Genomic DNA, 15,016 nt, shown 5'->3' with positions numbered 1-15,016 from the left:
TAAGTATATATAAGGATTACCACCACGTAAACCTCCTTAAGGTGCGATTGATTTACATATTCTACAAACAGGGCCTAATCAGCGTTTAATTACTTACTATTTTGCGACTGGTTAGGGTTCCATTACCCAGTTATCGAAACTAATCAAGACATAAATACTTTTTGTTAGTTTAAAGAAACGGAAATTACCTCTGTTTTATATATAGGTGCTTTCTTTTCTAACGTGCATGCTAGGCTATATTATTTGAACCCTTTTTGCTTGGAGCAATTAACAAAGTACTTAAGTACTTAATGAACAAATACCTGTACAAACCTACTTCATCTTTATTCCCAAATTGTTTTTTAAGAGTAACCGTTGAGGTTATTCCACTTCGTACAAAATATTGATTAAACACTATAATAAATCTCAAATATAAAAACCTCCTTAAGGTGCGATTGATTTACATATTCTACAAACAGGGCCTAATCAGCGTTTAATTACTTACTATTTTGCGACTGGTTAGGGTTCCATTACCCAGTTATCGAAACTAATCAAGACATAAATACTTTTTGTTAGTTTAAAGAAACGGAAATTACCTCTGTTTTATATATAGGTGCTTTCTTTTCTACCGTGCATGCTAGGCTATATTATTTGAACCCTTTTTGCTTGGAGCAATTAACAAAGTACTTAAGTACTTAATGAACAAATACCTGTACAAACCTACTTCATCTTTATTCCCAAATTGTTTTTTAAGAGTAACCGTTGAGGTTATTCCACTTCGTACAAAATATTGATTAAACACTATAATAAATCTCAAATATAAATGATAGTAAATTTACAAAAAAGTGTGGAATAAATCTTTAATATATGTTTTGAAATCAAAACAAAGAAGATCTTCTTTTAATCTTGAATCGTTTCTTTAATCTTAAAAACAATTTATTTCAACTTTGACATAACTAAAAAGTTTTGATTATTAAGGGTTACGTTATCCCTTTATATAGTTGGTTTTATATAGTATACAGTACATTGCAGAAGTGATTGGCAAATGAGAAATCCAAATGTAAGCTTACTTGCTTAGTGATAGATCACGATCAGCTGTATTGAAGTAAACAAAAATCAGCAGTAAATACCTTCTATTGCGATACTTATGGAGAACATTTCACGTTATATCTAATTTTGTGTTAAGATTTTGGGAATTTAACTATTTTTCCCGCCGTCACGGGATCAAGACCTTTAATTTGAGCCCTCCCCCATCGTTCTACGACTTCCCAGTTGCCCACAATTTTGACGCAAAGAATCGGCTTACGTAATTAATATATAGATAGATTCCATAGGGTATGTGACTATGTAGTAATGAAAAATGTAAATATATTTTCCTCAAAGTGTCTATGTTGCAGATCTGAGACATCTGCCTAAAAGCGTATAGCCTACTTAACAGCATGTTTAACATGTCTATTCCGAGTAAGATTTTCATTGAATATTAATCCAAGAAATATAGTTTGTTCAATTGCTCTATTCAGTCATAAAAAAAATTTAAAAAATTTAATGTCAATTGTTTGGTTGAAAAAGTTTGATTTATATTCATATGACGATTTTTTTCTAAAAAAAAATCATGAGTCATCATCAAATGATTTTTTTGAAGATGTTGAACTTTGGAACTTGGGTTTGGAGATAAGCCCCCTTCCCTACTAGAGACGATGTGCCAGTTCGAGCTGAGATCCAGGTATGACTAGACGGGTTAATCTGTTCCGATCTATTATTTCGTTAAGTAAGTTAGTAAAACTCAAAGTATTTAAACATATATTTTCCGGGGTAAAACAACCATAAGTTGAGATTGTGCCATGTGCGTGGCAGGGTTGTCACCTTTGGTTATGGAAAAATCAGGATGCCTCCTACTCTCCCCCCAGAATTAACACAAACATTAACATGGGCAAAAGGGTCTGAAGTCAGGACTCTCCCGACGAAATCAGGACGGGAGACAACCCTGGTAATATAGAATGGTTTATGTTACCTTTTGCGTCAAACGATCCTTGATGTGGTTAAATTCAACTACAGCTGTTTCATGCCGCTGGGGCACATTTTCAGGTTGTCGAACGTTGAGATAAAAGTGCTTTCATCCGTGGATAAGTTTGTCAATATATATAATTTCTGTTACACAAAATACATGAATACGAATACAACATTTAAACAACACGATTTTAACTTGGCCAAGTAACAAACACACGAGGTAGGCGCCGGTGGATGTTGCGTCATGACTGCTGGTGTATGTCCAAGCATCAGCTGTTACCCCCTCCCCAGTACTCCTTTATCAGGACATGTTTTGTTTTGGTCTAATTGAATGGCAGTATTGTAAATAATGTTGGATCTGAATGAAATTTATTCATTCAATATATGGTCATGGTGTCGTTTAGATGTAGGGATGGTCAAGTCTCGAAATTTCGGGAAATTTTAATTCTCGTTACACAAGACGAGATTTATTTTTGGCCGAGATTTTTATCGAGACGAGAATAAATAAAAAAAAAATAAATAAATAAAAAATAAAAAAATTAAAACGCCCGCCGAAAGTCAATGCAATACCCGCAATACAGGAGCGTGTTGTAGTTGCGTTTCCTTTGCGAAGGCGTTTTTATTTAATAAATTCTTTTAATGTAAATATTACTTTAATTATTTTAATAATATTACTTTAATAACATTTGAGAAGTTTTGTTAAGTGTAAGCAGTGTGAGGAATGTTTTATTACTATAAAAAGTCAAAACAAGTAACTATTTTATAAAAATTAATATTGCTTTTATTTTATGATTTATTTTATTTTAGGATAAGTTGAACTCTATCCTAACTGATATCACTATGTTTCCTAATCGTCTAGGAATTTTTAATAAGTTAGGCGTGATTAATAAAAAAATGTTATGCTGATGTTTTTTAGTAAAATATTGTAAATATTCTTGCCTATTATCATTATTTTTGTATTTAAACAGTCATCTAACAATGTTACAAAATCAGGTAAAAATTTTGAACGTGCATTTCCCGTTGTGTATGAGAAGGGAAATCCCGTCTCGAAATTTTATGAGAAATAAAAAATCTCGTCTCGTCTCGTCTCGAACTAAAAATCCAATCTCGTCCATCCCTATTTAGATGCCTTGTAAATTTCAAATTCCTATATTACATAAAACTAATGTGTCGTCCACACATCTCATGTAGTGAATTTTTTTATCCTTTTGTTTGTTGGAATCTGACCATAGAAATTTATTTTCAATATTGTTTAAAAACATTCTGAAAGGACACTGGATAGTGGAGAGCCTATTGCTAGACCATTATGTTGTGTGTAATAATACTTATTTTCAAATGAGAAATAATTTTGTTCGAGGACGCTTTTGGTGAGATTAACTAACTCATGTTTGGCATCTGTTGATAGGGACAAATTTTTATCTAAATTAGATTCCAGTATGGCAATGGTTTCATCAATGGGTACGTTTTGTTGAAAATGCCTGCCTTTATTATTTATTTGTAATAGTCATACTTCAGATGACGTGTTGTTTTTACTATCAGCTATCTGTTTTGTTGTCCAATATTGTTCCTTGTCATGAAAACATTAATGAGAAATACATTTGATTATTTTATAGTTTAAATTCGTTTTTTGTTGTAGTTTTGCTTAGATTATCCCTAAACACCTCCACTTGGGAGAATAATTCAAGAGGTTATGGTCGCCAGCATCGTTTTTAAGTACATAACAGTGTTGGGAAATCTAGTCTACTACGTACACGGTAAGAACAATTTATTCTGACGTAATTTTCTGTCTCAAGAGGTTTATTTCTTTGGTATATCTTTTGATCGAGTTCGTCCAGCTCTACAAATGGAATACGTGAAAGGTATAAAACCATTGAAAGGAGCAGAAGATTGGCCGACGTGGAAAGATCGAGTGTTGGACGTTCTAGAGTTGTTCGACGCGGTTGATATCGTCGAGGGAAAGAGAGAAAAGCCTACCCTCTCTGAGCCTCCGACTAAAGCCGAAAAGGAAGAACTTCAGAAATTCAACAAATCCACGACTCAGGCAAAAATAGTTATTTCTCAGTGCGTTAATGATCTACATCAACGAATTTCCGGAAGATTATCAGCTAAGGAAGCGTGGGACATTTTGATCGAGCAGTTCGATAACAAGGCAGAAGATCAGTTGTTTCGTCAGTGTTTGGATTTCTTCAGTATGGAATGGGATGATACCGAGGATGCCCTGACCGTGCTTTCAAGATTGAAGAATCAAAACCGCGAATTTGCAGCTGGCCTCAAAACGCGTAACATCCAAACAGTCAAAGATTTTCTTGAGCTCCTGTTTGTGTCAAAAGTGTAGTGTTACACATTTTGCCGAAGCGTTTTGAATCGTTCAAGTCTAGCTACTTACTTACTTATGAAGGCAAACGAGAGCAAGAAACTTGAAGATGTTTCATCTGCATTGATCCTTCATGAGCGTAATGTTGCTCCTACTTCAAAAGCTGGTGACATTCTTAGTGCCACAAACAGCGGTGGTCAGAAGAATAGGAAACCAAAAGGTGACACTTAGTGCAAATACTGTTCGGGGAAAGGTCATTGGATTCGCCAGTGCTCTAAATGGAAAGCTGACGGCAAGCCTGCGTATCCAGCTCGAGCTAACGGCATTAGCACTAGCTCAAAAACGAGTGACATTGATCAGAAGAGAACGAAGAGCTCGCAAATTAACGTGACCGACAACCAAAGTGCGCTGATTTCCATCAGCAGTGACATGAATATCGTGACCACGAACGACCAGTGGTGGATCGACAATGGCGCTACGCGCCACATTACGTCAAATCTGAGTTGGTTCACGGAGTACAAACCTTTTCCTGCAAACTCGAACTCAACAGTAAAGGCGACGGGAAAGGAAGTTATAAAAGCTCTTGGCAGTGGAAACGTTGGAGTAGCGAACTATGAAAATGGAAAACTGGAAACGTTCACACTCAACGATGTCTGGTATGTTCCTGACGTTTCTCGGAACTTAGTGTCCATTCTCGCAGCTCATGATCGAAACCCTAATAGCAGGTTTGAATCGACTAATACCGAGTGTCGGTTCACTATTAACGAAAAAACTGTATTCAAAGGTACTCGAAACTGTGGTGGAACTTTGTATCGTGCCTCATTTCACACAGTTTAACCGTCTGAGGTTTGCGCTAATGCAGCAGAAGACAATCGCATTCTGCAGTTATATCATGAGCGCTGGGGTCACATGGATAAACGCTACGTCCGATCGAAGCTCGAATCCGAAATGGGTATCAAAGTGCCAGCCAACTACGAGATCTGCGAACCGTGTCAGTTCGGAAAGGCACACCGTCTACCAATTGGAACACGAGAACGCCCCTCAGCCCCCGGTGAGTTGTTATCCGGTGATGTTTGCGGCCCGTTTGACCCATCCTTCGGAGGTCGCCGATACTTGATCGTCATAAAAGACCACTTTTCAAGGTACCGATACTTTTTTGTCGCAAGGGAAAAATCTGCTGTGAAGGAAGCGTTGCGTGAAGTGTTGGCTAAAGCACGCACAATTGGTCATCACGTCAAAGAGTTTCTCAGCGACAACGGTGGTGAGTTTGACAACGCTGAAGTTCGTCAAATCCTCAGAGAATATGGTGTTAACCAACGTCTGACAGAGCCGTATACACCCGAGCAAAATGGTGCTGTAGAGAGAGAGAACAGAACGATCGTCGAAATGGCCCGGACCTTCAAGTACGCCAATCCAAATGTAACATTTCCTGCAGCGATCTGGGCGGAACTTGTCATCACTGCTGGCTACGTTTTGAACCGAGTGGGAAAGTCAGCAGTTGCCAACAAATCACCCTTTGAGCTCTGGTTTGGTCAAAAGCCGAGGATCAAACATCTGCGAGTGGTCAGCTCAAAGTGCTACGTCCATGTTCCTGTTCAGAGGCGAAAAATGGACAGGAAAGCTGAGGTTGGTTACCTGGTTGGATACGATGGCGAAGAACGATATCGAATCTATGTTCCACAGAGAAGAGATATCGTAGTTTCTCGTGACGTCGTTTTTCACGAAATCGTTGGAGACTGTGACAAGAAAGTTGAGTGGCCCATCAAGATTGAGAAAACCAATGACGTCGAAGAAGATTGGCAAGAAGTTGAAGAGACTATTGACGAGCCTAGTTCTCCAGTGAAGGGTAATAATATGCCTATACCGACTGAAGACCCACCCGTCAAGTAGCAGTGATAGTGAAGATGGAGAGTTATCCAACGATCCTGCAACTCGGCACTCGACTCGGGAAAGAAGGCAACCCGAGTGGCTAAACGATTATGTCTCGTCTAACTTTGCCGAAGTTCTTCTTGTTGACGATGAACCTAAGTCGTACACTGAAGCCATCAGTTCAGAAGATAGTGCTGAATGGAAAACAGCAATGGACAAAGAAATGGCGTCCATGCATAAACACGGTGCATGGGAATTGACCGAACTCCCTCCGGGAAAGAAGACTATCAACAACAAGTGGGTCTACCGAATAAAGCGCAATCCTGATGGAAGTGTTGACAAATATCGAGCGAGATTGGTCATCAAAGGATGTGCGCAAAGACCTGGTATTGATTATGCTGAAACCTTCAGCCCGGTTGCTCGTCTGGAGGTCGTTCGATCAATATTGTCCATCGCAGCTGTTGAGAAGATGGTTCTACGGCAGTTTGACGTCTCAACTGCGTTCTTGTACGGAGACGTTGAAGAAGAGATTTTTATGAAGCAGCCTGAAGGATATTCAGATGGGACAAATCGTGTTTGTTGTCTCAAACGCAGCTTATACGGCCTTAAACAGGCACCTCGATGCTGGAATAAACGGTTTGACGACTTCATGAAAGGCTTAGGATTTCGACAGAGCTGTGAAGATCCCTGCGTCTACATTTGTCCTACCCCTGCTGGAAAAATCATCGTTGCACTCTATGTTGGTGACGGATTAGTCGCAGCGACTAGTCTGAAATGGACTTATTTATTGGGCAACTTCGTTCACAATTTGAAATTGTTGCTAAAGAAGTGTCATACTTTCTCGGACTCGAAATTTCTCAAAGTGATGGTGATATATTGGTCTGCCAATCAGCGTATATCAAGAAGATTGTTTCTCGATTCAACATGGAAGGATGCAAGCCAGTACTTACTCCCATAGAGAAGCTCACTGCTCAAACACCAGGGAAAGCCTCAGATTTTCCATACCGATCGGCAGTTGGAGCCCTACTTTATGTTGCTCGTGGTACTCGTTTTGACATTGCATTTAGTGTAAGTGTTCTATCACGTCACTTAGAAAATCCTACACAAGATGATGTCACAAGAGCAAAGCGTGTTATACGCTATTTGACCGGCACTGTGGACCAGAAGCTAGTGTACCAATCCAAACCTAAAACACGTCTACTGGAGTGCTATAGTGACGCGGACTTTGCTGGTTGTCCAACTACAATGCGTTCAACAAGTGGAGTTATTATTAAATACGCGGGTGCAGCTATCACTTGGCTTAGTCGTCGTCAGGAGTTAGTTGCGGACTCAACTTCTGAAGCTGAAATCATTGCAGCTAATCTTGGTTCAAATGAAACAATCTGGATTGCTCGTTTGTTCAAAGAACTTATAGGATTGTCTGCTGTTCCTATCCTAAAAGTTGACAACGAATCAGCAAGAAAACTCTGTGAAAACCCCGAGTTTCACTTTCGTACAAAACATATTCAGCGGAAGTACCTGTTCATTCGAGACAGGATAAATATAGGGATGCTGACTGTAAAGCACATCGGTTCGGAATATCAACTAGCAGATATACTAACAAAGCCTATACCTTGACCAAGACTTCAAGTTCTGCGAGAAAATCTTGGACTCTCGGCATGACTATGCAAATAAGGGAAAGTGTTGAAAATGCCTGCCTTTTTTATTTATTTGTAATAGTCATACTTCAGATGACGTGAATGTTGTTTTTACTATCAGCTGTCTGTTTTGTTGTCCAATATTGTTCCTTGTCATGAAAACATTAATGAGAAATACATTTGATTATTTTATAGTTTAAATTCGTTTTTCGTCGTAGTTTTGCTTAGATTATCCCTAAACACCTCCACTTGGGAGAATAATTCAAGACGTTTGTGAATAAGTTTACCACATCAAATGATGCTGTCAATGATGTCCAAAAGACCGCGGGAGATGTTCATCAGTTTGCAGCGGTTGCAGAAGACGATGATGATGTCTACACTGCCGCGGGGATGTTCATGATTTTGCCGTCATCACGGACGACGGCGATGACATTTAAACCAAAGTGTAAACCAAAAATAAAAATAGAATATTTTACTTAATTGCTAGTGGATAAACAATGTTTATTGTTTTTTCATTAGGTGTATAAATATATAAGTTTTCAGGCGTACCTACCACCACAAGGGCACGCAACATACAGCTGTCCGTTTGAAACATGTATTTTCTAAATTTAAACCTACGATAGTCCGGGATTGCCCTAGTGCCTTATATGGTGATTGCGAAAGCATGACACAAAGGAAATTGTAGTTGCTTAAATTCAGAGGGTAATTCGGATGAAATCGTCAGTATTCTTGGGATGAAGACTATTTCTCCTTTAAACTTACCACTGATAATTTTTGCTTCAATCGATTCTGGTGTCATTTTTTAAACGTATTAATAGTCAGTCTGGTAACGTTGCACAGCTTTGGTGGATTTAAGTTTCACATTAGTATTATTGGAGTTCCTTCTTTTAATGACAGTAATGTGGTGGGTAATGACAAATTGAGAGACATTTGAATACCCGAGATAGCACGCAGGATTATTATTCATTTAATAATTTATGTTAGGTTGTGTGGGTATAGAACAAAAGATAAAAATAATAAGGAATTGCCATCCCTTTTATTGTTTATAATACTTTGATAAAGGATTTTTTATGTTTACATATTTAACATTGGAGAATTTAAACGTTGTCGAGTGCACAGGTGTGCTGCGATTGGGGTTTAATATATTTGGACTTATTCAAAAGTAAAATAGTTTTCTGTGCTGCACTCTGTAGAAAAATTGTGGCACTATTTCAAATCAAGACTAATACAGAATGTTGTGATTATTCAAACCTACAAAACAGTTGGTGAAAGTAAACATCTGCTTTTAAACTGTATTTATTTGTAAACATTTTAGTTTAAAAGGTCTGAAATTGGCCCACTTAAAACCCTCTGGGGCGGAGCCCTTTTGACGAATCTGCACCAAACTTTACACAAACCATCCTTGAAAGATGCTTAATAATGCCTGAAAGTTTCATTACAATCTGTCGAGCGGTTTTGGAGTCCATAACGTACATATATACATAGTTCCTCTTTTAAAGATACAGATGTAGTACTGTACCAGTAGTTTTTTTTATGTATTTAGAAGGGTTTAAACTTAAATTGGCTAGTTGGAATGTATCCATTGCTGCATACATTTATTCTTTACCTGAAAAACACCCCATGTTAGAAGTACTCAATGTCTATTGCCTACTATCTACTGCCTGCCATATGAAGATAAAATCATATGTTTTATTAATTGTTATGATCTGATTATATAACTTGTAAACATTAATTTGTCAGTTTGTTCTCAACCATGTTAATTAAACTATCACTTGAATTTTATCTACTGAGTAAAATCTGATCATTATTACTAACTATTACTATCACCCTATTACCTCAAAAATACTTAATGAAAGAACATAAAGACAGGAGATGGTGTAGTATAAACAATTCATCCAGAAAATTTGGTAAAACGATAAAAAAAAGGTATCGGTATTGAGAATTGATTTTTAAGATATTGGTAGGCCTATCAAGAATCCGATACATCACTATTCCTGAATATTACAAACATCAAAATTTACTCCCAAAAAGCTGCTGAGTTTCTTTTAATAAACCGCTGTTTTTGGTTTTTGTTTTTAAATTTGTTCTATCTAATTTTTATGGGGGGAAATCGACCTAAACCCTTATTGCAAATCTACAAATTGAGACTTACCTTTTGACACCTCAAATGTTAAAATTGGTCCAAATAAGGGAGGAGTCCCCTAGTGTTCACGTATTATAGATATAGATGTGACAATTTTAAGGGAATATTTTAGTGGAAATCTAGCCAGGTAAATGTAAATTCGCTTAGTCTGTAGGTTTGCTATGGCGGGGGTATTTTAATATTACAGTATTTAGAATGCAATATAAATAATGAACTTAACTGAGATGGTCTGATAACCTTGATGTATCAACATAACAGTTGCTATCGCTCACAATACTTTACTAGTAAGTAGGGATGGTCAAGTCTCGAAATTTCGGGAAATTTTCAATCTCGTTACACGAGACGAGATTACTTTTTGGCCGAGATTTTTATCGAGACGAGAAGAAAAAAAAAAAAAATTAAAAAAAAAAATTAAAAACGCCTGCAGAAAGTCAATGCAATACCCGCAATACAGGAGCGTGTTGTAGTTGCGTTTTCTTTTCGAAGGCGTTCTTATTTAATTAATTCTTTTAATGTAAATATTACTTTAATTCTTTTAATGTAAATATTACTTTCATTATTTTAATAATATTACTTTAATAACATTTGAGAAGTTTTGTTAAGTGTAAGCAGTGTGAGGAATGTTTTATTACTATAAAAAAGTCAAAACAAGTAACTATTTTATAAAAATTAATATTGCTTTTATTTTATGATTTATTTTATTTTAGGATAAGTTGAAATCTATCCTAACTGATATCACCATGTTTCCTAATCGTAGGCATTTTTAATAAGTTAGGCGTGATTAATAAAAAAATGTTATGCTGATGTTATTTAATAAAAGATTGTAAATATTCTTGCCTATTATCATTATTTTAGTATTTAAACAGTCATCTAACAATGTTACAAAATCAGGTAAAAATTTCGAACGTGCATTTCCCATTGTGTATGAGAAGAGAAATCTCGTCTCGATCTCGTCTCGAAATTTTATGAGAAATAAAAAATCTCGTCTTGTCTCGTCTCGAACTAAAAATCCAATCTCGTCCATCCCTACTAGTAAGTTTAGTATTAAAGTATGTCTAGTTGTATCAATAGTCAAAGGTTTTGTTTTACATAATCACTTAACCTGGAATAATTAAATCTTGATAAAAAATATATAAAAACAAAGGTTTTGAGACGGATGTTATAAATACAAATTTTCTAACAGATGATATATGATAAACAGATTATTGGTAAGAATTGAACGCCTATAAGAATAGCATTGGAACTTAAAGGGCTTGTAAAAATATTTAGTAAAACCATTATAAAAAAGTAAACTTTCCAATTTTTCATCTGAATAGTGGGTATACCGAATTTCAACGTTCTAGCTAGTGTGGATGTTTGAGAATTAGCCATGAATCAGTCATTCAGTGAGGGCTTTGACTGTTATATTTTTAGATTAAAATGTAACAGAGGGGTGATTTGATAAAATACACAACCAACAAAACTTCTGTTCAAACCCCGCTAATTTCCATTTGTAGCAATAATTTCAAGTCAAAGTGTGTTGATATTAATAGTTGATATTAATAGTTATTTATAAACTGTGAATGCTCACTGGCAGATCCCGGCAAGAAGAGGCCTGAAGCCAACAGCTGCAGTACTCTCCTGTAGGCAACATTGATGGGAAGAGCCTGTCTGCTGGGGTTGTTCATGATAGCACTATGAGCCTGCAACCAACCATCCCATTGTTTATACTAACCAAAGGTTTACAGTACATTTACAAATATTGAGAACCTCTTACCAGTAACATATCATTTTAAAATCAATAATAAGTCCTACTCCTATTACATCAACTTAAGGTAAACAAATAATTAGTTACTTGCATTGTGTCTGTCATTATGCATATGTGCATGTTATGGCATAATGTGCATGTTATGGCATAATGTGCATGTTATGGCATAATGTGCATGTTATGGCATAATGTGCATGTTATGGCATAATGTGCTATGTTCATAATGTATTAGTGTGTGTGTGTGTGTGTGTGCTATACGTTGTATTTCCTATTTTGACGAGAATTGAAAATGAAACTATAATGTTGAGGAACTAGTCACCTGAGACTGTTTGGAGTATTGATGACATAAGGTAGTCAATTAAGTAACTAATTAACACGTTGAGTGCGGCAGGCATTCAAACAGGCCGGCACCATAACAGCGAACGCAATTGGCATTCAAATTAGTGATGGGAACTATCCAATAGAAACAAACGATTCATCCGGTTGTTGCGTTGTAAGGGTTTTATTTTTAGAAGGACGTTATTTTAATTCGCAAGACGATTTTATTTTATTTAGAAGGAAATGTTATTCTACTTAAGGAAATAGTTTTATTTTTGTAAATATAAATATAATTTGAACCCGAAGGTATATTTATTATTTCGTCGAGTATAAATACTGAATTTAAATCAATAGAATATTTTGTGTTTAAAGCCGAGACGAACTTTGTTGTCGTCGGGTCGTATCAGTTGTTAGGAGCGATAAGGGGCGGACGAGCACGCACCGTCGAGTTACCCGTCCAAGAGCGTTGCAACCCGCACTCGTGACCTTTGCACTGATATCTGGAAAATTCCTACCGTCACAGGAGCGTATATAAAGGGCTCTGGGTACGGTGGTAGGACAGTCAAGACCCAGCACTCGTACGGTGCGGGTTAGGCGAGTGCAGCAGTACATGCTGCACCGCTAACACGGAGTAAGGTAAGTTTAGGGAAACGTGTGCAATAGTATATATTGCACCGTACGATATTAAAGCGAACGTTAGGGAAGCGCGTGCAATAGTTATATATTGCACCGCTCGGGGTTAGAATAGGCGTTAGGGATTTCGGCAATAGTATATATTGCACCGTACGGTTAGGTTGCGTGTGCCATAGTTATATATTGCACCGCTCGGGGTTAGAATAGGCGTTAGGGATTTCGGCCCGCGTCCTTATTTTACCCTACGACGACTTTTGGCCATCGATGCATTATCCGGCTCGAAGGACCAAAATTTATTTCCGATCGATTACTAGGTCTGTGATAGCTGTGATGAAAAGAGTTGTATTGGAGTAAGCTTTTGCTTGACTCACACTCACTTCTGAGCTTAGACTTAGTATTTACGTAAAAATTGAACCTTGGACGAAATTACCCACGCTTCGACTGTTTTATCCGGCAAACTTTATTTGTGAGGTGACACGTTTTTCGACACCCCGGTAATTTTAACCTCACAGCGTGCCAACTGATTCATCCGATGGTTACTTTAATTTTCATCCGGATGAACCATCCATTCTATCACAGGTGAATCAGCTGAATCAACTATCTAGAGTCTGTCTGTAAAACCACCCGTTCCACGTTTTCATTCAATCGTAAAACTATCCGTGTCGCATTTTCATTCGTTTAAACTACGAATTAGTTATTTGACAACTGAAACTGTTCTTTATTTAATGGTGAAATGAATATTTGTTTATTTGCCCGATGAGTTAATTTGTTTAACTTATTTTTCTACACAGGGATATTTAATGGGTTATTTATTCATCCATTATCAGGTGAATCATCCAATCATCTGCTCATGCTCAGAACAACAGTAACTTAAATGAATAACAAACCTTAAGGAAACACTAATTATTTATTTTAATTTTATTTATAATAAAAATAAAACGGAAGAGGGAAATAATTTTATAACAATACGTTAATTCTTAAATCATGCAACACATATATTTATCTATTTGTTCATGATCGGGTAAATCCTCCGAAACATGGCGCTGGATAGGAACGCCAAATGCCAACATAGCCAAAACTATCTATCTGATCAGGTGCGCGAACTGATTGTTTATCCATTCGTTCTCTAGTTGGATAGTTTTATCTGTCTCCGGAAGCAGAACGGACGCTCCCCACCCCACTACACTCAAAACCATCGGATGAATCATCCATCTGAAGACTATCGGAAGAAAGCAAAACCATCGGATGAAACATCGGATGGTTGAAATGAGTCGTTTGTCCCATCACTAATTCAAATATTTCAATCTAACGAATAACAAAAGAGCAGCGGTGATTGTACTTTGTTACCCAGTCAGCACTCAACGTGTTAATTACTGTCATAAATAAATGCTGGAGGCAAGGATAAATAAATAATATATTGAAAATACTATTCTGAAATAAAAATATTCAAATTAAGTAATAATATTCTTTAATAGGTTTAATATTCTTGATTAAGTTAAGTTTATGTGAAAATGTTATGTCATGAATAATTTAGTTGGGATTTGTAACTTAACAACAGCGAACTATGTTTTTTTATAGACTATGTTAGACATAAAAAATGCATATAATGTTTTGTAAACTAGTTATAAAATGGGATTTCGATATCCTTGTTGATGATTCCTGTAAATAGTATCTAAAGAACTGGAAACAACCAAAATATAAGAAGTAAAATAAACAAAATAAAACATACCAGCAAGTCAAGCATCCAAGGTGTTAGAGGTTCAAATCCATCAAACCTGTTCTTCAAGTCACGCAGAAGCCGAATGAGTACCTAGAAAAAATACAACAAATAAAGCATTCTTATATCCTATAAGATTATAAATCCCCACTGCAGCTAACCTGCAGACTAAGCGAGTTTCTATTTGCTTGATTGGCTTTTTACTTAAATATATGATAGACTAGCAGAGTACCCGTCCTTCGTACGGGGTTGGCATATAGGAATAATACCCCCGCCGCAGCAAACCTGCCGACTAAGCGAATTTCCATTTGTCTGAATTGATTTTCAGTTAAATATATTTTAATAACATTAGGTTTAACGAGTACCTAGGTTTGCTGCTACAAGGAAACTAATAAAGTGTGTTTTTGAGTAAAATATTGATAGCTTAGTACAAAATAAATAAATTTGCCAAGTTTGATCAAAATATATCCATAAACAAGCAAACTACAACATTTGACAATATTCTCCATAAGAATAACATGGGAATTTTAAATTTACAATTTTTTTAATTTTCTCCGTTACTAATAATTGAACAAAAATACTTTTATATACTAAATTATTTGTTTTTTTTAAGCTCTTTAAAAAGGTCTAAAGAGAAATCGGGAAATTTTGT

At 36.4% G+C, this 15,016-nt stretch overlaps 1 protein-coding gene across 2 annotated transcripts in view; it reads right to left on the bottom strand.

The window, feature by feature from the left end:
• LOC128985712 (interleukin enhancer-binding factor 2 homolog) overlaps positions 1-15,016 on the bottom strand; it is a 43,712-nt gene that overhangs the window by 7,998 nt on the left and 20,698 nt on the right. For both annotated transcript variants that reach the window (XM_054405551.1, XM_054405638.1), the window contains exons 6-7: positions 14,377-14,457; positions 11,520-11,631 (exon numbers count right to left, since the gene is read on the bottom strand). In XM_054405551.1, the coding sequence (XP_054261526.1) occupies positions 11,520-11,631; positions 14,377-14,457 (193 nt within the window). The remainder of the gene's footprint in view (positions 1-11,519; positions 11,632-14,376; positions 14,458-15,016) is intronic.

Source organism: Macrosteles quadrilineatus, unplaced genomic scaffold (genome assembly GCF_028750875.1).
Source record: "Macrosteles quadrilineatus isolate MER2022 unplaced genomic scaffold, UCM_ALF_1.0 Scaffold_1__1_contigs__length_201487025, whole genome shotgun sequence".
In the NCBI taxonomy this organism is placed as follows: Eukaryota; Metazoa; Arthropoda; class Insecta; order Hemiptera; family Cicadellidae; genus Macrosteles; species Macrosteles quadrilineatus.
Note: the sequence above shows the minus strand (reverse complement) of the source record. Positions and strands in the feature narration are given on the sequence as shown.